This window comes from Rhamphochromis sp. 'chilingali', assembly GCF_963969265.1.
Source record: "Rhamphochromis sp. 'chilingali' genome assembly, chromosome: 6".
Taxonomy (NCBI): Eukaryota; Metazoa; Chordata; class Actinopteri; order Cichliformes; family Cichlidae; genus Rhamphochromis; species Rhamphochromis sp. 'chilingali'.
Window position 1 is genome coordinate 5,892,972 of NC_137933.1, and position 24,793 is coordinate 5,917,764.

The window sequence follows — 24,793 nt, forward strand, 5'->3', positions numbered from 1 at the left end:
TAAGAGAATCGAATCGTTAAACAGAATCGAAAATGGAATCGGAATCGTGAAAATCTTATCAATACCCATCCCTATTGAGAAGATCACCAACACTTTTGTGTCTGTGCATTAACAAACTAAAGCCAGAAGTTTACTGGCTTTAGCTTACCTTTACAACTGGCAGCATGGGGAAAAGCTAGGCTGGAAAAGCTAGGCTAATGTGTTAGCGATTTCTAATCAAGATGTTAAGCTAAAAAGAACGAGTTTTTTAGGGTGTGTTTGCAGCTACCATCTGGTTAACCGAGACTGGAGAATCCCTCATGTTGGACTGGCAACCACACACATCAGGCAGTTGTAACTGTCCTCACAATGAAGGAGCTGATTACTGCTATGCTACTGCTATAGCAGTTACGCCCTGCACCGACCACTACAGACATCAAGGCAGCGTCTACATCATCTTCAAATTGGATAAAGTTAACTAATAAAAGATAAAAGGTTAGTTATTACTGATGTAAACTTGAAGATTTTCACATGGGTCTGTCGGGAATGCCTTGTTTTATATGGAGCCAGTCTCATGTGCATTTTTCTTTCTTTCAAGATGACTGGATTATGCTTGTTTGTATGTATGCATGACGTTATTTTAGATGAAAGATGAGTGGGTCAAGTGTAGTTATGTGTAATGTGACCTTTTTTTCAGGTTTGCAGTTGTATGCGGAGGAGAGAGATTAGATGTACAAAAAGATTCAAAGTTACTGCACAGATTGAACTGTAAATGTGTCGGTAGGAAAACGTGTTGCTTTATAGGTAGTTCTTAAACTGTTTGTGTTTTTGCAGAATTTGAAAGATTTGTTCATGCTCCATAACCCTCAATTATTTGTCATAGGGCTAAAAAGGCTCTGTGCTTTAGGGCAAATTCTTTATTTGATATACATGAAACAGTTTTAAATGTTAGGGACATGCGCCTCTGAAATAGTAATCTAGCAAATACATAAACAGTGTTCTCTCTTACAATTTTAAGTGTCTACATACTGCAAAAATAATAAAAATACTAAAATGAAACATTCAAAATCTTTACACCTACCCTCTTACTGCGATACCCAGTATACTGAGTGAGAGTTCATTTCTGATCCCTTTGGCAATTCATATTGTAATGTGCTTCTAAACCACAGTTACGTCCTTGTTAGTGGTTTAGGGTATCAAGCCTGTGACATCAGGCCTGTGCCCAGTTCTTCACATGTCAGCAGGGGCACCACCCGTGGGTTTCTCTCACAACACCGTGAGTCTTTGACCCCTCACCCCAGTGACCTCCACGCCTGAAAATTTCCTCCTGCTGGGCAACACGGGGAGGCCCTCCGACACCTGACCTCTTGTCCACTCTTCTCCTGCCAGGCTACTTCCTGAGTGTCAGACACTGACAGTGACATGGCGGGACGATGTTGAGCGGCGTTTGATGCGTGATCGGCGAGGTCTGGATTCGTTCTGACAGCTGCACAAAGGGCCCAGCAGGAGCCAGAGGTAGAGGATCACACAGGCCCAGCAGGACGACATCTTCACCCAGAAGGTAGACCAGCTGCCGTGGGTGAAAGTGGTCTCCAGCACTGCTGACTCGTAACTGGGGAGAAGACGGCACAGATTACAAAAGAAACATCTCAGAAATGTAAAATATATATGTATGAGAACAATGTCTAGAACTGTCACTTACTAACCTGAACCAGTTAGTGAGGGTCATCATGACGTACAGCGAGGCCAGGAAGAAGACAAAATGAAAGAAGAAGTAGCTGTAAGCCACCCTCTGTGTCTCGTTGTGAATAACCTTCTGACAGCCTTTGTTCTCGTCATCAATCGCAAAATCTTCTTCAGCTGGAAGATTACAAGTGATATGCTGGTTACTGCAGAACCATCAGTCCACTGTAGCATCAACTGTGAGGCATAGTTAGGATTACACAACAGCAAAGGTGTTTTTTTCTTCTGCACACACAATCATTTATGAGAGAGAGCACTGAGTCACAGTGAGCATGGTTGAAACATGACAAAGAACCACCTGGCCTACCATAATCTGCATTTAGTAAACAAGTGGAAAACATTATTCTGCTGTAACATTTGTATCATCAAGTGTAAGGATTGGCTAACAATGGTTGCAGCTTTTGTATTTAAACTCAATCAATAAATCTCCAGTGCCCATCAGCGGGACAACGTTAGCTCCTGATGTCAGGTGTCAGTTTCAAAAGTCTGCCGGTGCTGTTGGTGATCCTGGATCGAGCTGGTCTTTAGAAGAACTGCAAGTGCTTCAACATAGAGTTTACATTTGCACACTTCTTGTTAAAGACTGACACAAGTTGATACCAACCTCTTACCTTTACATCCTCAGTTTTAAGGGAGTTAATTTAGTTGCAAGAAGAGTTTTTAAATGGTCAAATGTAGCATAAGGACCAAATGAAACCAGGTTAAGTGTTTTAGTACACACCTTCTTCTTCTTCAGGGCAGCAGAAACAGCATGTAGCTTTCTGGAACTCATAGCGGTAAACTTTGATCATCCAAAATGGCCCGAACACCTCTGCCAGGTAGGAAGCTTCATTACTGGAGGGAAATTAGACATCAACACAGCAGAGATATGTGGCTGTGATGTAAAATGCAATGCACGCTTACAGGACATTTTCAGTCACTTCTTTGTATCATGCAGATACTCTGTCTAAAGATGAAGTGTTTACTCACCATGCAAAGAGCACACAGCAGTACATGATGGCGGCTCCAATTATGGCCACAGCGTTGCCTTCTTTCTGGATGCCATCTTGTCCCACACTGGGGTAACAGACGGTCATGTTCATGCCCTGGTACACAACTGACACAAAGATAACACAGCATGCTAAGTTTTACCATCGCATCACACCAGGAAACTCAAACGCTGGTTTATATAATGTATGAATGGCTGAACACTGACAGTACAGGTTCAGAAGATGAAACAATATCACAATTTATATTAAAAAAAAAGAGAGAAATCTTTATTATCAGAATACTTTATTAATCCCTGAGGAAATGATACGGTCACAGTTCCTCCAACACAGTAACTGACTCAATATTAAAATATGACATCTTTTCAAAGGACTCTCGATCTACTGTGTACTGATTTTAAATAAACACAATAATAACATGGACTGAACCACCACCCACAACCACTAGCACTTTATATAGCCTCTGTAGAAATTATCCACATATTTCACTTAGCTTAACTGCACTACTGTAAATGCTGTAAAATACAATAATTATAATTCTACAACTGTTTGCAACTGTATATAACTGTTTATTAATATGTATAAGCTAACATAGCCTGTACACTCACTACAGCTGTAGCCTGTACATACTTATAGTATATTCATAACATACCTTCATACCGTGTACATTGTACCATACCTATAATAGTTCCATATTCTGTAATATATCTATATTATTGCTAAAGCAGTTTGTGGATGGATGCAAACTGCATTTCGTTGCCTTGTACTTGTGACGTGTGCAATGACAATAGACATGAATTCTATTCTAATTCTAATCCTTAGCTATGGTGGCCGCTGTAGGACCAAGAGCCCTGGCCAGCGTTGATCTGCAGTGAGTGTAGCCTGTCAGGCTGCTGTTTACCTCAGCTGTGCACATCTGCTCAGTCTTGCTCACAACAATGATACAAGTCGAGGAGTCGGTGACGCTCATTTGCTGAACATCTTCAGCTTTTCTGTTGTTAGCTGCTGTTAGCCGGCCTTCACAAAACTTTTTATTCTCTAAACTCTCATTTGTCCAGAGGATCACATGACCAATCTGGTGACAATAAGTAACTGCAGCAATATCAAGAATAAATAAGCATATTTATGCACAGGAATTAAAACACCGTGCCATTTGGTGATGTAATTTTGTGTATTTAAAATAATTTTGTTATAAATTGTTCCACAAATTATGTGGCCAGACGTTTGATCTGTTAGGAGAATTATTTACGCAAAGAAAATGTTCTGTTTTGTTATTGTTGAACAGTAAAAAGGACGGTTTGCAGTTATTACAGTTCTTGTTGTCTAAGGTGTTGTTGATGTATCCAAATCAGAGTAACTAAGAAATGAAGCAGAAACTGTTGGCACCTGTCCCAGCTTGTTTTCATAACCTGTGGTTACTGCTCTCGCTCTCTACAGTGTGCACACACTTTGATGTTTAAACTGCGCTTTAAATAAAACTGTAAAAAACTGACTTCTGCCAACCTGCACTGTGTGTTCTAAGGGGGGGGGGGGGGGGGGGGGGGGTAGTGCACCAACGAAAGAAGGACTATACCCCCACTGCTGGGGTAGAGGGCTGGCACGTTGTGGTAGCAGTTCAGCAGTGTTCTCACAGGCCCGCTAAATGCAGAATATTTCCTGTGGTTTTAGCAGAAAGCAAAGCTGCAAGAAAGAATTTGATGAAACTGCTTTGAGAGTTTTGTGCTGTAATATTTTTCAGCTGTCATGGCACACCACGTGGAAATTTTAGTTCACTCTTATCAAAAGCTGTGAGCATCATCCTCATAACCTTCTTCCTCGTTGTGCAATACGTATTTGACATGGATTATTTTTGCTCATGCAGCCCGGGTTTACATGTAAATGATGCAGTCTTCATGGCTGGGCCTCCTTTTATCCTCAGCATGTTAGTCGTGCGAATGGAGTCTCTCTAAGTTTATCAAACTTAGAAACAACGAATAGGAAGGGTAGGCAGTTAATAGAAATCCCTGTCTCTGGATTCAGCAGAGACACATAGACTAGCTGCCATGTGCTTTCATACCAGACCCAATGGTTCAAATTTGCAGAGGCAGTGATGAAAAGTATTTTTGGGTTTAAATTATTTTACTAAATATTGAGATGAAACTATCTGCATTCTGTGTAAAACGTAGAATATATTGTGTTTTCATAGACTACAGATATCAAAATGGAAAGTATAAAAGTGCAGGTTGTAACCCACCCACCTAAAAACACAGCAGACACAATAAAATCCCTCTGTTATCGTATGAAAAACACTCTCACATTAGCAGTGCACAAAGCTGGATGAAATCGAGTCTCAAAGCTGAACTGTTCTTCTACTACATCAAGAGTTTTTGACATTTTTCAGCAAGCATGACTCACCATGTCGAGCTGCTTCAAAAACTTTTTTCATCCTTAACTAAAGCTGTGAGCATCATCCTGCTTCAGTACTTATTGGACAAGGACTATGTTTGTTCCTGCGATCCACATTCACATATAACTGGTGCAGTCTTCATGGCTCTCCCACCTTTAATCCTCAGTTGTTTAGTCACCTTAATTGAGTCTTTCTACAAAAAGACGATTTATTATCAGCGCTATTGTAGTTGTGGTAATTACATGCAGCTTTTTGGCTTTTTTTTTGGCCAAATATCTCTTTCTGACTGGCATTTGGGCAGGCGCTGTTCTGCTTGAGGGTGACTGGTACATCTGTCTGATAACAAACATTGGTAGAAACCACAGAGGAATTGTTTGTAAGGAGAATCTGACAAATGAGGAAAAGCACACCAAAGCTACATATAAGAATGAGTCAGTGGTAAGTAAATAAAATAAGATAAAATGCGTTTCTCTAACAGCTCTACCATACAGATGTATTTATATAGATTTAGATATATATTCATAGATATCTTTGGCAGTTGTGCATTTCATGTAACATACAGATAAGTTTTAACATTTTCCTGCCTTCCCTTGTAGGACATTGGCTTTGGTGTTTTGAGTGTGCTTTTCATTATTTGGAATATCTACGAATTTTGGAAACCCATTTGTATTATGAGACGGTTCAACAACATCAAGTCCTCAGGGTGCCCCTCATACTACAGATGGGTGTACGAAGAACTTCTTTCAGAGGAGGTGAGCAACCACTTGAATGAGCTCAAAAATATAGTAGAAGAAAAAGCAAAGAAACTCTGTGAAGGATACTTGAATCGCATTCGAAAAGCTGAGCTGCAGACACAAACAGAAAATCACCATAGCAACAGTTCCATTTATAACAGTAATGACGAGCCTAATCCCAATAACAGTGAAACTGACGCCGTCAGTACCGACACCCTCTTTCCCAGGAGTGATGCCGCTAATCCTAACAGCAATGCTGAGCAAAATTCAGAAACTGACACCTTGGTTGCCTGGCATGTAATTTCTGAACCATATTTCTACCTGAACGATTACACTCAGGTGGGGCAGAGCTGAAAACAATGTTACTGTGACCAAAATAAGCTTCACAGAGACTGTTGTTGGTTCTTGCATTAGTTTCCATTTAGTTTCAAAAGTTTTTTAAACTTTAATGCCGGGCCCCACAAAGACAGACAAACAAGTACACTCAGATCAGGAGTTGCCAAAGCAGCAAGAGCATGTCTCCCTCTTTGAGTTGTGTCTTTTCAGTCACTAATTCTTTCTCTCAGAAACATACAGATTACTCTGTGTGCGTCACGGTGAGCTCATAGAGCAGAATAAGCCTTCCAGGAACACACAACTCAAACAAAGGCCGAAGAAGAGAGTAACGAGACCCCCCCACACGCACACACACACACACACACATAGCTGGACTGGCCATCGGCCCACCGGGCATGGTGATTTTTCGTTCTTATGGGCCAATGGGTTTTGGGGGGGGGGGGGGGGGGGGGGGTTCGTTTTTTTTCCCGTAACGGCATAAACACTGAAAGGTGGTGGATTGGCCAGATGCTGGGAGATGTGTAAAAATAACTCAATTGTTTGGTGGTGGCTATTGCGGAGCTTCCACAAATTCAGTAACATTAGCAAGTGGTGGAGGCCAGCAGATGCAACACACTGGCAGGTGGATGACGGAAAGGCAGGAGGAGCAGAGACCCGAGGCAGTGAACTGAACTTCAGGTAAGAAGTTATGACCTGCAGTCTATCTGGTCAGATATAAACCAAGTTTAGGTGGAGTTTATTTTCGTTATGCTGACTTTTTACAGTCAGTTACAATAACTCGTACTGCGTACTAGCTAGCATGATGGAGTATATATACTGCTGGGCGGGTGCTATGATGTTACTGATGTTGAATTTGTTTTATCTTATTTTATTTATAAGGTTAGTTATTAGAGTTTCCAACTGTCCTGTAAAAAACGGAATAGTTTGGTATTCAGAGAAAATATTGCGCGTTTCGTATTGAGGTGAGAAGGAACACAGTTTGTCCTGGACTTCAGCTACAATGAAAAAATACACAAAGCTGGATTTATTCTGTGTCTTTGCTGTCAGCTGCCTCTTCTTCTCTCATTCTCTCCCCTCTCTCTCCTGTTTCTACTTCAATCATGAAACTGATCAATGATCAGCTGATCGGCTTTTCTCTCTTGTTTGTTTATCGCCCACTTTGTGCCAGAAAGAGGAAACCAGCGGATGTCGCGCTAAACAACAGCAGCATATTTAAGCTTGATCAGCTGTTGTTAGAATTTATTTAATATTAATTTCTAGTATCAGCTGATGTTTGCTGGAGCCACAGCTGTAAAAGCTGCTGGTCATGATACCGGTTTGGATTGTGGTGAGAAGGAAACATGAAGATGAAACCAGGAGATGTCCTTACTGAATCATCAGAGCTGAACAGGTGATGGAGAAACAGGTTTACCTTTTAGGTCAGCGGTCTCCAACCTTTTTTGTACCACGGACCGGTTTATGCCCGACAATGTTTTCACGGACCGGCCTTTAATGTGTCGCGGATAAATACAACAAAATAAAACTAGTACCGGTACCGAAAAAAAGAAGATTTATTCATAACCAGTGTTGGGAAGGTTACTTTTAAAATGTATTCCATTACAGATTACAGAATACAGAATACATGCCCCAAAATGTATTTTGTAACGTATTCCGTTACGTTACTCAATGAGAGTAACGTATTCTGAATACTTTGGATTATTTAATATATTATCATGCTGTTTACAACTACATGAATGTGATTTATTACTATTACTGAAGGTCCGCGGCTCCGAACCGTAGTAAAGGGACCTCTGGTTCCGTGTTGGGCTCGTAGCTGAAAAATAGCTTTACTTTGTTGTCTGGGTCAACTTTTCTTGCGAGAGACAGAGAGAGGCGTTGAAAGACTGCTCCAACGGAACTTATTGTTTCGGAGGAAAACACGAACACAGCGTACAGTCGAGTCTTAATCCGGTTGTTCAGTGATGACGCGACGAATCCTACTTCCGGGTCTAAAGTAGTCTGCGTTTAATATGGCTTTTGTGTTGTTAACATGTTTAATGTTATGTATTTTCTTCTATTTGATCTCAAAAAGCTCCTAAAACAGTCAGTGATCACTGTTGACCTCCCTCGGCTTTTATTACCGCTAATCATTTATTTAAGCTCAGTTTTTAAAACCTTAGGATGTAACTACAGCCCAGCCCATGCAGCAGTATATGAATGACTAACCTCGTATTGTGGATGGATTATCTCAGTTGTTCTCCTGGCTGAAGTTTGGTCCTTTTACAGCATCCTGCCATGCGATTACATTTGTTCCTGACCACCGAGAACACTCACGGTAACTTTTATCGAGTGGAAAAAAAAGTTAGCTTGTTTATATTATGCTAACGTAGCTGTGTCGCTAGCGGTCACGTAGCACATCATTATATACCAGCTAGCCCAACTTAAGTAACCCTACAAACGTCACTGCTGTTTAGTTTTCTGTCTTCATTTATGCTGGAAGTGATAACAGAGCTGTACGTTTTAATTTGTTTCCAAAACCCCGCAGTCAGGACATGCTATATTGTATTTAGATAGAAGCTAGCGAGCTAACTCCCTGCTAACTTCTAACTCCGTTAAATGTCATAAATTCCGTTTTCATGGATGCCTGGATGTCAAACTCAATTGTTACACCTGGTAGAGCAGAACGCTGATCATTTTATTAAAGATGAAAGACTTTAGACAGTTTTTCAACTCTCAGTAATGCCACAGTGATCGTTTGATATATGGACCTGCAGCAGAGTTTAGACCCAGACACGGCTAGTGACGTCAGACTGAACAACCGGATAGCTTACTTACAACTGGGCTCGTCAGGCTCTCTTTTTGGCTGCAGTGGTTATTATTATATTTACATGCTTCCAGCTCCCGTTTCTGCTCGATGACAGCTCGTACTTTCCCTTTTTCTCCCTCCCTCGCTCACAGACACATAACGTGTATGGCAGTCCATTCTCCCTGCAGCACGGACTACACTGCCCATGAGGCTGCATTCTTTAGAGCTATGTCTGTAGCATTCTGCCTGTTAGCTTAGCACAACAACAACAACAAAAAGGCGCTCTCTCACCCAGGAAACACGCAGAGAGAGCGTCACCATGTAACCATGGCAACCGCAGTGCTGCCGCCTAGAACAACAGAACGTAGCTGTCAAACAAAACCCAAACAGTCCTGACCCGCGACAATATGAAACAGGAAAGTACCGCAGTGTAATCCATTTATTTCAACAAAGTAACTGTATTCTGAATACCACCTTTTTAAACAGTAACTGTAACGGAATACAGTTACTCATATTTTGTATTTTAAATACGTAACGGCGGTACATGTATTCCGTTACTCCCCAACACTGTTCATAACACACGTGAAAAGACCCAGGAAAACCGAGTTAACGATCAAAACGATAACAAAATAACGCTGAAAACGATAAAAACCCTGAAAATCATACATTTCACACCTGAGCCTCAACTCTCGCAGCCCGTTACCAAACGACTCACGGACCGGTCCTAGGCCCGGGGGTTGGGGACCGCTGCTTTAGGTGACATAAACGAGTTGAAGGGAAGTTATGAACTGTTTCTGAGAGACTAATAACACCAGGATCCTTTTCTAAGTAGCTGACAGCTGGTAACTGCAGGGGCGGGTCTAGCAAAGTTTTGCCAGGGGGGCAGGTAGGCATTAACAGGGAGAGGGGGGCACAAAGAAATACTTTTCTTTTTTATTCTCATTTAAAATGTTTCGCTTTTAAAAAATAATTATCTGAATCTTACAACAAATGTTTTCATCTGATGTCAAATGTATAGAAATCCATTATTGTACATAGTAATTTTTTTTAGGATCCCATCATAATTTCTTCAGAAGTAGCTAAGTACTGTATATGATGCCAGTATTTTCCCACATTTTCTAGATACTGTACCAGTACTGTGTGCAAAATGCCATCAAAAAGTCAATTAAGTTTTATTCTTTCTCACCTGTCTTTCTGTCTCCTTTCACTTTTTAAAGGTTGCCATGTTAGAAAAAATATTTTGCCCTGCCATGCTGTTTATTGATGTGGCAAATGAATGGTTTATGAAAATATATCTAAATCTGTCATCAGTAATCAGTAATGATCATGTCTCCCCTCTAGTCTTCTCTGTCTTAATTTCAGGTTTTCACCATGTGTTGTAGATAGTTCAGGAGGTTAACTCGACCAAGCAGTTTAGAATACCAGAATAGGGAGGATGGTGTAGGTTTAAGTTTATTAGACTGATACATATATACCAACAAGACAGTGTACATCACTGTGACAACAGCGTTTGTTTTCATTCAAAGGCTTTATGGTTTTTCCTATAATACCTGGTGGGCCGGTCTCTAGTCAAAATGCCCGGGCCGATTTTTTGTCCCAGTCCAGCCCTGCACACACACACACACACACACACACACACACACACACACACACGTGCACGCACACACACACAGATACACACACACTTCCCTTCTGGAGACGTTTCCATGACAGGTCAATCCATGAATTAAAGGAAACTCAGCCACAGTAAGTGGGAATTAACTATTACAGTGTGTAAGTATGTGTGTGTGTCTGTGTGTGGTTCCCAGTCTGTGTTGAAAAGTTGTTTTTATAACAAACTCAGAGTGCATATTTTCTCAACATGTTGCTGCAGTGTCCCGAGCTGCCCGAGTGCCTCTGAGCTCTCACACACCTCTCCTACACACACAAACACACCTATAGTTTGTCCTTGTGGATAACAGCCGATTACCGAGAACATTTTCAAACATGACACAGCTCACAGTCTGCTGAGTGACCTTAAAGAAAGCGACAATCTTCATTTAGAAAACAGATGTAGAACTTTTCTGCTGGGCCTTCAGTGAGGGTTTCAAATGTTTTATTGAGTTCTGACATTTACCCATAATGTGTTTAAACAGCAACAGAAAGTAGCGAGAGTCCGTCCAGGACTGCAAGTGTATGCCAGATTATGCCAAAGCACCAACAATGGCAGACGATGACTCAAAGGTAGCTGCAACAGAGCCTCAGCATGAAAACATGCCTTTGCCTTTATACTTTGTGATAATTGTACAGAGAGTAAAGTTTTACATAACTCACTGGTGTCACAGCTATAGGCAGCTATAGCCCCTATGTGTTTGCGAGGCATCACTGCAGCTAATATGGACTGTAGACAATCATGCTGCTAGCATTACCTGTCAGGATTGAACTACACCCTCTTGTTGAATAAATTCTCATTTCTGTCACCTAAAAACAAGGTGGTGATGAAATTAACGCTAAAATTTAGACTTCAAAGACTGGAGTTCTTAAACCGTGGGTGACATCATGCAGTCTGTCGAAGTTATGATACAATTTATGGCTTTTCTGGAATAAGAGCATAAAATAGCAACACAAACAAATTTAGATTTCTCCAACATTTGTGTAAAATAACAGCTATTTAGATTCAAATCGTGAACCCATGTTGACTTTATTGATGTTTTACCTTTGACTAAAAACGCACTGTATTTAACCAAACGAGTCCAGAAGTAGCAAAAATGGACTAAAAACATCCAACTGCTACACTTAATGAGGGATGCATTGGTACTTTGGTTCCTCCTGGACGCCTGCTTTACATCACCCTGCACTTTGCTGTTCATCGGGACAGCTGTGTTTGGAAGTGTAACGACTCTACCAGCCAGTATTGTCAAAGCATCCATGTATGATTCAGACACATTTAGATGTAAAGCCTGGATAAGACTTGGGTTGTGTGATAAGCTGCTGCTCTAATGTCTCTGTTATGTGAAGGGTCTTTGTTTTACCTGGAGCCAACAGGTGAGTCACTGGGAAAACGGAAAGGCAAATTATAGAGGAGTATGTGTATGTGTTAGGGTTACATCCTGGTATAGCGCAAGCTGTCAGGCCTCGTCTGCCTCCATGTCTCTGTGCATTACTCTGTCTTAGTTACTTCCTTTTTTATTTTGAAGATGGATTATTTGTACTGAATCTTGTACTTCCCGTCTTTGTCCTGCATTTGGGTTATCTTCCTCTGTGAGTGTTACACTTTCAGTTTTTAAATTTGTGCATTGTTTCAATCCCTACATCGCAGTTATGCAGAGAAACGCTGCAGGAAGACAACCCTTATAACCCTCATCAGGTTACGCAGGTGTCATTTAATCCAACAACATTGATCGATCGCAGCTCTGAAGAAAAAAGCATGAAGAGATCCGGGTGCATGTGTGGGAACTTGTTGCACATGTTTCTCTTTTAATCAGCATGTAAGGGGAAAGTCCACGTTTCTGTGTCAGTGTCTCAGCCGAGCGATCTCTGTGTTTCTGCTCTGCGTTTGATTATTTACCGTACCTTTCTCTGGTGGACGGCTGGACAGTGCAGAGAACGTGAGGTACATGACATAACAGCTGATGATGGAGGCCTGAAGGAGCCCAGACCGAGGCTGTTCTGTAGACAGAGAGAAAGACAGAGGATGGTACAAAAGTTCTCAAAGGGGAGTCCTGAAAAGTCTGGCCATGATTATTTTTCATCTCGAGGAAGAAACCTTCAGCTCAGCACTTCAAACTGCTATAAAGAACCATCAAACCTGGCAACGCTACTGTTGTCCCAGCACAATGACCAGGATGTAACTGTCCTCCATTCCATATAGGGTCTATTTTTCTTTTTTTATAAATATTTTTATAAATATAGAATATAAAGATTTTTTACCAAACTACAGATTTGCACAGTACAAATGCACACTACACTACCTCATGCTGTGTGATAAATGCAGTGGAGTTAAAAGTCTTGATGTGTATTCCTAGAGTCCATAAACTCTCACAAAATGTAAATACTCATGTAAAGTACCAATACCATTACCTGTACTTGTCTGAAAGTACAGGCCTGTGTTTAATCCTGAAGCCCAGACATGTGTAGGCAAAGCACGTCTGGTTTAATGGGAGAAGCAGATAATGTTAGCTTACATCAGCTCTCCGTTCAACAGGTGTATGTTTGCACAGCTGGATGTGGACTAAGTGTTATTTGCAGATTTGTTGCCGTGAGCGTGTTTCATCGACTCACTCTGTTTCACACACGGTGTGACGGCAATGAAGGACATGAGACCACAGAGTCCCAGGTTGACCCACAGCAGGACTTTGTTGAAGTGGCAGGCAATGGGGTGGGTGTAGTACTTGTACATGAAGGTGAAGGCCATAGTGGCGATGGTGTAGAAGAACAGGGTGGCGCACATTACCGCCAGGTACCAGCGCTTGTTTTCTGCTGCTCCAGTCAACCTGAGAGGACAGATGATCGTCAGAGCTTGACTGAGTTCATATTCAAGTGTCATGGTGTTCCACTGCACGAGTGATTATTCCACTTTGAATTTGGCGAGACAAGGAAGCTGGTGGGAAAGTGGCATCCAATTATTACATCAGGCTTCATTTTTAACTGAGAGTTTATTCCAGCCCTGTTGTTTTACCTGTTAACACTAAAAACAACAGATCTGTATTGTTTTGACTGAACACATCACACCTGAACCGTATGCTTACCAAAGCAGAGCTGGGCTTTGAGCCATTAATAACACCAACTGGGACTGTAAGAACATTTCCTCTGCTAAGGTCCATAAACATTAAAGATGAATCTCTTAGTCTGCACATCTGCATCATATACATGAACTGTGGATAAATGACATGTACAGTAACATTTGCTCTCCTTGCCATCCTCATGGGTAGAACTCGGTGGTTAGTGGTTCAAACCTCTTGTTATGGAGATTTAAACTCACACAACTGGAAAACAACTGGAAGACAGAATGCATGTATACAGCCTACTTTGACGTGAACATGTTTAGCATCTTTAGCATGTAGCTGAAAGTAAACCTAAAGTTATGTTTAGAAGTGAATGTGATTTTCTATGGAAAAGGTTTCAGAGCCTTCATTATAACACGGTCTCAGTCTGTAGTTACTTTCATTAGTTTGTATAGTTTTATGTGTGTATTTGATTTTCGTTTAATTGTGTACATGTTTTTAATTTGCTGTACCAACAGGCACCTATAAATCAAATGTGTGACTGTTATTGTTATTAAGATGGAATTCGGAATATCTCACACAGTCACTGAGTCAGTCGGGTATTTAGGACTCACAGTGGTGAGGCCAAGGATTGAGAAGACAGTAAGAATAACACTGGAGTCAGCTTGATAATGCAAAGAGAAATCTGCCAGGTGCTGCAGCTGTGAACCAAAGAATATTTGGTAACATTTCTGACCTGTAAACCAAGACTGGAGAGACAGTGGTGAATGAAAACTCCACGTCATTGTAAAGAGAGAAAGAGGCTTTTCTGCCTGTCTGCAGTGGCCTCAGAAAAGGCCTGAATGAATAAATCCTCTTAGCTGTCGTGGCTACAACTCATCAGAGTTCAGAGGTGGCTGAGCCTGACGACAAAGGCAGCCGCAACAGCTGGATACAGTAAATAACATCTGGGATACGTCTGGACGGATAAATGAGGACATGACAGAAAGGATGCAGAGAGGATAGAAGTGCCAACAGAATTATTATTTCTTAGTCCGTCGGTTCTCCGGTCACTCGGAAACTATTCAAAATTCATGAACACGTCCTTCTTTTCCTGAATATTTGAGGTCTGGATGATTTTCTTTGATCACAGCAAACTGAATACTTTTGGTTTCAACTACTCCAGACGTCTGAAGACAGACGTGTGGTTGCTGTTTGTCGCATGTTTCACCCACAGAAAAAGCAAATAAAAAAAGAAGCAGCGCTCTGTTTTACTTAGCTGGTGCTGAATGAGTCTGATTTGAGTTATTCTGCAGGACAGAAATGAATCATCAGCACTGGCTTCACACGAGGCTGGAAGAAGCTGCAAAGGACCCAGAAACCGTACATAACAAGAGATGGATGCTACAGGTCTGACAAGTCCAGCTGTATATAAATGTATGAGCGCAGTGGCTTTTCTTAAATAACACAACACTATGTTCAGTTTGGAAATGATGCACATTAGTGTCCAGAAGGATGATAAAGCAGTATATGCTGCACATCCCCAATTTATAAGCTTTATCCAAAATGTTTCCATTTCTCTTGTAAATATGCAGATTACAGAAATAAATAGATGTGATTGTGTGTATTGTTTCATTGGTATTTTGTGAAGGACTTGTGTTATGCTGAAAACCAAAAATATGTGTTCACTGCGAAACAAAGAAAACATGTCATTCCAACACCATGTGGCGCTCCTCCTCTGGATTCAGTCTTTCCAGATGTTTAATCTGACTGCAGGGATTCGCTCTCATCCAGCACTGCACCGAGGCATCCCAGAGCTGCTGGATGTGCTCATGGTCATGAATCGTTTTTTCATAAAGTTTCATCGTGCAAAGACGCATTATGATGTCAGCAAAACACAAGCAACACAGCAAACACAAAGTTAATGACACACTTTTTAACAACGTCAAGATCCCCACAGACGGGGTAAGTGTGTCCTTGTTTTGGATGATTGTCAAATGAGTGATTCCACACAGCTACGAGTTCGTCTTCTTCATTTCACAACATAAAATCACACATTAGGTGATTCTGTAGGACAGTCTTAGTCTTACCAGTTCTTGTTCCAGGTATGTGCAAACGCTGTGATGAGGATGAGCTGAATCAAGATGAAGGCGAATCCTCCCACCACACCAACATAATGCCAAGCTGAGGCAGGTAAAAGAGAGAGAGAAGCGCCATCATTCAGTGATTTATTTCAAGATGACAGAGGAAGCAGTTAACAGGAAAGGAAAAACAAGAGCAACCTGTATATAATAAACTGGCTGTGATCTCAAACTTGTTTCAGCATATTTATTGTCCCCAAACAAAGTGAAACCGAGCTGCAGAGATTTATGGCCCGTTGATGAATGCCCTGCAGGGTTTCGATAGTGCTCAGGAGCAGATCTCTGCTGCCCCCTAGAAGGGTTTAGAAGGAAGGTCATATCTGCTCTCAGGATGGATTTGCTTCCAATGAAAAGCCTGATAGAAAAGTTTCTCACCATGCAGGAAGGACTCTGTTGGGATGAAGAAGGCAGCAGTGCACATTCCCAGCAGTGTGATGAACTTAAGGAACCAGAAGCTGAAAAAAGAAAGAAAAAAGGAACTGTTAGTTTTTGGGGGGTTTTAAACCTTCAATATAAAAGCTTTTTTCCAACGATTTTGTAATTTTTACTAATTTACAAGTGCTGTATTACTTCTCTATTGAACCTACAAACCCACTCATTTCTGATACCAAGAACAGAAACAGCAGAATCTGAAAAACGTACCTTTTGCAGACTTCTGAGCTCCAAATCGGCTTGTTTGCTCAAACTTACTTTATTCATCTGATGTGGAATGAAAATATATTCACTGTGGTGTGTTTTTGAACTAATAATTAGAATCAGCATAAACTCAAGCTGCTGTTGTAAAGATTTACAGCATCTGCTACCAACATGAACATTACATGTTTTATGTTATTGGATTTTCTTCCAGCTACAGACTGAATGTCTCTGTGCAGAATTTTAAAATGCTTGTGTGCTGCTCATGTTTCCTCAGAAATGAAATTCATTGTACTGACTTTAGTGGCCTCATACATTCAGATAAATACTTTATTTAACAAGAAAAACAATTGAAACACAAATAATAAACTCCCAAAGAGGGAGGTGCACGTTGATGAGCACAGTAAGTTTTTCCTCCGTGCAAACACTGTTTATGTGTCTGCGTCTGGTCTTTAAGAACGAGGGTACTCGGTGCTCTGCAGGCCACTGTTAGAGCTGTAACCTTTCACTGTGCTACTACTAAGACTCCTGTGAGTTTATTTATACCAGACAGAAGCAGCAATCCAGTCTGTCAAATCCTAATCCGAGTTACGTCACAGCTATAATCGACTGCACTGCAATGGAAAGTGCAACAACAAAGAGCTTTAATTAGAGCAGCAGCTTTCAGTAGGTACAGGCTGGAGTATTTAAAGGCGTGTGTGAGGACACACTCCTAAAGTCTAATTTAAATATTCAAGGAAATCACATAAAAGCAGGCGGTGCACATTTAGGTCAGATCTGCTGCACTTGCATAACAGTGTTACAATAATATCCTGCGTTATGCTTTTGATTGTTAATGTGAATAAGAAAACATTACAAAATGTAAAAACTGAATATTTTCTTGAGTATTTTTAACTGAAACATGATTGACTCCAATCTGCCTTCTTTACAAGACCTGCACAGGTCACATGACACATCATCTTCTGTCCCTGCTCATAACCTTCACACAATGCTTCATTTCTCTTTTATATCCTGCTGTCTGTATGTAGTTAGGACATATTCCTATAGTGTGTATTTATATTAATATCTATACAGAGATGTATGTATTATGTATAGTGTAAATAGATAGAATAATATGTATAAAATACACAAACACTACCATTGAAAAGTTTGGACACGCCTTCTCATTTACTGTTTTTTCTTTGTGGTCACGACTGTTTACATCATAGATTCTCACTTTTGTAAAGTGTAGAGTTGTTTGGACAAACATACGGTATTTTACTTTTAGGCCCAGATTGGGAAGACTCCTACAAATAGCTATTGGTTGATTGATTGATTGATTGGTGAACTACATTATTAACCTCTAACAGTCTGTACGTGTATCTTCTTGTCACTCATTGTAACATGTTGGTGCTGAAATGTGGAAAAAGGCTCATGTGTAACACTTCACACTGACCCGTTGTGTATGAGTGCTCTGAAGTCCTGACTGGACTTCACGTCAATGAGGAACATCGCCATCATCAGGTAGAAAGAGGAAGTGCCGAAGCAGACTCGATAGACCGCAGAGTAGCCCACCAACATCTCACAGTGGCCCCCGCCGTGCGCCTGGTCACACACCACGTTGAAGAAAGGCACCTGAAGTGACACGTCACATTCATGATGACGTCAGAGATGGTGCTTCTCCACACTGACTGACTATTCAGTGTATTTTCGTCTACACATTAAATTCACACAGCTAAGACAAATAATTTGGTTTATTTATTCTTTTGTTCTTGAAACTCTTACCTGCAGCAGTTATTTGCAGAACTACGTACAGAATAATAATGTTTAGTAGTTATTATTCTGTATGACTTTATTTAATGTTTCTCACATTGTTCATTGGGGTTTGAATTCACTCATGACTGTGGACTTTGTGTATGGAGTCAGAATAGCTGCACTGTATAAAGCGCACTGGTAACATATTGAACAACTGAGCAAACACTCACATTTTCCCTGACGAGCTCGGAGACCGTGCGGGACAGCATGAGGCAGGAGACCGCACAACTCATTATGTGAAAGAGCGTGTACATGACCCGCGTGCTGGTGGAGGATTTGACCGGAGGGCAGAAGGCACAGCAGAGCGAGCAGGGAGCCGGCCCACAGCAGCAGCATATCTGAGGAGGAGAAGAGGCAGCTCAGCATCCAAACAGCACACAGGCCACGGACATATTTCTGTCTGCTGTTACAACTGTCACACATAGCAGCTGAGAAGATGTGAACTGTATTTCACCAAAATCCCACTTGATCTGAAACGTGTAATATGTTAGTAAATACACTGCATGCTGCAACAAGTGGAGATAAAGTTAGAAAAATAAAATCTTTGGCATGTGGTCACTTCCGGCACACAGCATCTCCTGAGTCAAAAGAGCATCTGACGGCCGTGGGTGATACATGAGGTCAGACAGCAGAGTAGAAATGATGTGCACTGATATTCAGTCCAGAGTGCTGAAAAATGAAAACCATGAACTACTATGAGCTCCATAAATTTGTTGCCTTTCAACAACAGGAGAACTCTTGATCCTTAAGCTCTAATTTACTTTACGGGTATTTGGAGTAGTTTCAAACTGCTTTAGTACTCATTGAAAGTTGAAGACTTTCTGTAGTGGGCACTGCAGTGTTGAATCGTGCTGTATGGTTAAGTTTACGTTAAGCAGAGTTTACTATCGATGCATGGATTGAACTCCCAGTGCTGTTCCACATCTCTGCAGACCTTTTGGTGAGCAGCAGACCTCTACAGGACAATGTGTCCTGCTGGTACAGGGACCCGGAGGATTGAAAATCCTAAACACTGCATCTGCACAATCCAAGTATTAAAAGCAAAACTGTCTGAAGACATTTAAAAGTCCCAGTCTCACACTGCCAATGATGGCAGATTAATGAGTCCACTGGCATCTGGCTTGATTCTCATCAATCAGAGCTGTGGATGACTGAATGTAAGCCCGTGTCCACTGATCCTGAACTAAACCTAGAGGAGAAACCTGCACGCTCATCTGCTCATGTGCTTCAGCAGCCTCTGCAGTCTGTCTGTAGTAACTGTGTAGTTTTATATTGTAGATTGTATTTCTCTGCTTTGCTTTGTGAACTGTGTGCATATTTGCAGGCACTGGAACTGCACTAAATACTAAAGGAGTAAATCCAGATGTATTATCACTCATCATGTGCACGTCTTAATCTGATAGATAATGCAGAGAGGATTATCCAACATCTTCTCATTGAGGGGAAGACTGCATCAAAATAGATCTTTAATCTTGGTCAGTGGCTGAAAAATGATTTGATGAAAGACGATTAAATGGAGCGTATATCTCCTGATATCCCTTCCAGCTGAAGAATGGGTTTCCATTATGCACTGACTGCTCACATGGCTGCAAATCAGTCAGTCAGTGATGTTGCTCTGGTCATTTTTGTGGGGAACAGTTTCCGTTTGTTGGTGCTACCTTTTCTATTTTTGTAGATTACTTTAAATTTTGAAGAAGAAATATGTGCTTTATTAGAATTCTATAATTCTAAGATAGATTCTGGTCTATATTACAATATATGTATATATTAACACGTACATATGTGTGTTTGCTGCAGATTTTGGGATTCACACCCATGACTTGAATCTCCCATTCCACCACATCATAAAGGCTTTAACTGTGGAGCCCAGTGAGCTCATTGATGAGACTATTGTGATGTGGTGTGATGTCCTGCTCTGAGCAGCCGTCACAGAATGGTAAATGGACTGGTTCGTATATAGAGCTCTTCTACTCTGAGCATTCAAAGCACTTTATACGACTTGCTTCATTCACACACCCGCAAGCACCTTTATCTCTCTTTCCTTTGTCGTTTCTAACCTTCACACTGCGATGGATGAATCAGGAAGCAACGAGGTGAGTATCTTCTCCAGCAGCCAGGGATTGAACCCCCAACCTTCTGATTAGTAGATGACCAGCTCTACTGCTGTGGCTCCTCCTGAGCTACAGAATGGGTACACTGTGGTAGTAAAGGTCAGCAACACTACCCAGGTAGGCCGTGGTGTTTTAACCATGCCGCTGCTAATGGACTCGAATGGTGCCGAGACAATATCCCCCGCACTATTGAACCACCAGCAGCCTGAAGCCAGTGATGCCACACAACATGGATCTATGCTGTCCTGTTGTCTCTGACCCGGACATCTGAATGTTACAGCAGAAATTCATGCTATCAGAGCGGGCAGCATACTTCCAGTCTTCTGTGTGAACTGTAGCTGCAGTTTTCTGTTCAAAGCTGACAGGAGAGCCACATAATGTGAACTTCTGCTGCTGCAGCCCACTTGCTTCAAAGTTTAACATCGTACATTCAAAGACGTTCTTCTACATGCCGCGGTTCTAACAGGTGGTTACTGCTGCCTCAATGTCTGCTCAAAGCAGTCTGACCATTTCCCTCTGACACCAGCAACACACTTTCACCCAGAGAACTGTCACTCAGGTTTTCTTCTTCAGACCAACCTCCCAGAGATGATTATGTGGGAAAATACAGTAGATCTGCAACAGACCCGCCCATCAGACACCAGCAACCACATGCACAGTCACTTAAACCAGCTTTGTTTACCATCTCTGTTTACTTTCTTACATACTGTACACATTTACATGCTTATTGTTTATTTGTCTATTAGTCAAGTTGTAGATTTGTTAATAAAAGTGCTTTTATCTGCACTCTGACTGATGGTCTGACGGCCCAAAGAGAAGCATGGAGATACTGTAATAACTCCAAGTCACTTGATAATCACAAAATAAACTACTTTGTAAACTGAACACCTAAAACCATCTCTCAGCATGCAGAGCATGAGAAACCATAAATGCATCAGATGTAAATTGTCCTTTTTTGCATTCTGAACAAACCAGAACTGTTCATAATAAAGAAGTGCAGATGTTTCTGATGGAATAAAGAAAACTACACATAAACAAAAGGGAAACTTTATAGAATTTATAAAAAAAGGTTTATAAGTTGAGCCACCTTACAGACAGCCAGGTGTCTGCCCTGTGGCCTAGTTTAAGGTTCATAATGCAGGATTACTGGTCACAGAGCAAAGTTGGGCCATGGAGATTAAACCAAAAACACGAATAATCACTTTCATTTAAAAACAGCCAAATAAAAGAGTGGGTCACACAGCATATTCAGGGCAGACCACAGACTGTTAGGTACAGAGTGAAGACTAAACGTGGAGGAGTTTGTGAGATAGAGACGGAGTCTTCATTCAGGCATTCATGGACGTTTGCATAAATGAGCCAGGTTGTCCTGTCAAATCACAAATGTAAGAATATAATTTCAGAAACACAGGAGTCACTCAACGTGTTACTTCTACATGATGACGATCTCATCTGCACCTTTCCAAGTATTAAGTGCTAATCCTGACCCACATCTGCCTTTCACTTTGTATCGCAAAAGGACCTCTGTCAAGTTTATGTATTTTAATCTATGTATATTTCTTATAATATGTCCTTTGCATTTTATTTTCATCCACTGAGGTTTGAGGGCTTCACCTTAATGGAAGAGCAACATGGTGGTGGGAAGGGTTTCGCTGCTTTGTGAAAAGGCAAGTTGTTCAACAACAGAACATTTCTCAGTGTGATAAAGTAAAGAACTACATGAACTATCCTGCAGAACATTAAAGCTTTACAGAATCCACAGAAACCCGTGTGCACAGTTTGAAATCTAATGCTGAGCGCCTTTAAGCCTCCATGCACTTATAAAGCTCCAACTGTACAACATGGATCTGACAGGACCTTATATTTTACAGAAAAGAAAGAACCCCAATGATAAGACAGTCCCCTATGGGGAAGAAGAACTCCCCTTTCAAATACTCACTGAATCATGGGAAACGTCCCTGCATACACAGCAGCAAAGCTAGTGAATGGTTCAGGGTCACCTGACCCGTCCCTAACTATATGCTTTATCAAAAGCAGAGCGGGTCTCTGTCTCCTGAACACAAACTGGGACAACTTGACTTTACTGGGACTCCCTGAAATATATCTTATATAAGAGTAATATGAACTCTTTTCCTTTCAGTATTCTTGCTGCACAGGTTCAGGAGCGCTGTCATGAACACAGTTCGTTGTTGCACAAATCCAGGTTAAAATTCTACCACACATGCAAACCAAGAAATAAGACAACCTACATAAAAACAATCTAGAAATACAGCTGATCCTGGCCTAAAGGTAATTCATGAAGTGTAGCAAAGGAGGAAAGTGACCTGAAAATCAAGCAGGCTTTCTTCTCTGAGCTAAAGAGGAGCGGGACCTTCCGGGTTTCTACCAGTGCACAATCCGTCATGGTGTGGGTGCACAGGTCCACATAACATCGATAAATGCATATTCATGAAAGCCCCATAAGCTAACATAAGCTGCTATTAATGTGATGTGTTCTTAGCAAAGGTCTTGCTTATTTCAGACAGATAATGCCAAAACCTCATTCTGCACATACTCTAACCTGCACCTCAGACCTGTCCCCCACTGGGAGCATTTGGAAGTAACATTAAGTAAAGTATGGATGTATGGAAACAGGACTGCTTTCAACAGGTCTGTGGTTCTATGATAAACAGGCCAAATACAGCTTCAAATCCAAAATCCAAAAGTAAATCACCTTTTACTAATGGAGAGCAACATAAAGGCGAATGATGCAGAATGTTCAGAGTATCATGTTGCACATTACTAAACCGAACACAACGCCGCTGCTACCGAAGAAAAAAACTGTTCTTTAGTTCTATACTGCTGAGCAAATGAACAAATCTGGATCTCGGGCTACGTCTCAACACTGCAATGAGGCATTGAGTCCCATTGTCACTGGTGAGAAAAATCAAACATGTAGCCATGCAGTCTGCAGTGAAAGAGTGCACTGCTGCAGTAGGATGCCAGCACTGCAAACAGTCAGTAAAAAAGCTTGTAGTTCACTCACGTACATTTATTGTTTAACAGCACTGGCTCAAAGTTATTGTCCAGAGTAATATTTACACATTTCTATAGCATCTGTACAATATATGTCCAATGCTGACCTGGGACCAGCAACAACATTAAAAAGCTCCTTACACATTAGTATGTTTCTGCGTCCTGTAACTGATTATTTCTACATTACTGTCCTTCTACTTTTTAATAAAAACAAATACAGCTACAGAAAACTCTTAATAGCTACAGTGAATCTAACTGACTGGATAAAAGCACTTCAGTGAGTATGCACAATCATCTCATGAGTAAATTCCTTTAGTTTAATGCATTACAAACTAAACTGACACTGAAAAAGGCTCAAACAGACTCCAGCTGTGCTGCTGCTCACCAGCTCTCACCTGATAGGCCACCATGTTGAGGAAGTAGTTGTAGACCCCGCTGCGGTTCATCCCCTGAGTGGCCGACATCGTGAACTGCTTTTCCTCGGCCGCCAGCACCCTACATTTGGCCATGAACGTCCAGCACAAGCGGCTTCTTTTTCTAAGTGCCTACAAAGATGGCATCCTCACATCCTCAAAGAGGCCAGAACGCAGCGTCTAATGGGTTTTTCCTCAAAATGAAATAAAAGGAAAGATGCACAGTCCGGCAGCTTGTTTCTGCGCGCTCTCTTATGCTGGATTAGCGGTAAATCTAGTCCAACTAGGCTCTCTGCAGATGAGACATGAGAGCTGTGTTGCTCTCAGTCCAGCCTCACAGAGGAATCAGTTGTTTTTTCGCCCATATCCTGCGTGCTTTGGCTCTGCTGCCGAGTTAGGCGCTGCCAGAAAATAGGGAGAGGTGGTGGCGAATGCCCGGTGCCCTCCCTCTCTCCCCCAGTCAGATTAGGCAGAGAGTGTGTGAGGGGAGGAGGGAGTGGGAGAGAAATGACGAAGAGGAGGAGGGGGAGGGAGAGAAGGAGGAGGTCAACAGGGATCATGTGCCAGTCCCATCTGTCCCTTTCCATTCCATATTCCCAGCATTGCACAAAATCCACAGCACAATGAGATTGGGCATGTTTAATCCAGATTTGGAAAATTAAACAATTATCCTGTGTGACTTCTGGAAGCTTGACTCGCAGTTTTCTCCGAGACCTGGGCCAAGTCTGAGAGAGAGAGGCCCACATCCGTAATCCCAACGAGTTTTCGTGATTGCACTACGACCCAGAAATGTTAAAGCAGGACGCGCTGGACGGCTTTCTGCCGTTGATGGGTCAACAACGGTATCGGTACATGTGCTTAATGATAAACAGGCCAATGGATTTGGAAGGCCTCTAATGGGAGAGTAATAAGGTATTAGGCAAAAATGAACAAAAGACAATATATTTATTATTAAGTTACCCAGACAGTGTGTGTGTGATGTTGGGATGGACTGCTCAGCAATCATTTAAAGGACTTACAGCTCCACAATCCAAGCTGCTGCACTCTGCAGCTCC

The 24,793-nt window shown here is 41.5% G+C and overlaps 1 protein-coding gene across 1 annotated transcript; it reads right to left on the reverse strand.

Moving 5' to 3' along the window:
• Positions 1-465: 465 nt before the first annotated feature.
• serinc4 (serine incorporator 4) lies at positions 466-24,154 on the reverse strand. The gene is made up of 11 exons (XM_080884580.1): positions 23,721-24,154; positions 18,370-18,537; positions 17,841-18,019; positions 16,148-16,227; positions 15,722-15,815; positions 13,210-13,421; positions 12,502-12,597; positions 2,692-2,818; positions 2,444-2,556; positions 1,686-1,839; positions 466-1,591 (listed from the first exon to the last, which is right to left on the reverse strand). Exons 1-11 carry the CDS (start codon positions 23,832-23,834, stop codon positions 1,384-1,386), a joined length of 1,545 nt encoding a protein of 514 aa, XP_080740706.1. The 5' UTR covers positions 23,835-24,154; the 3' UTR covers positions 466-1,383.
• Positions 24,155-24,793: the final 639 nt, after the last annotated feature.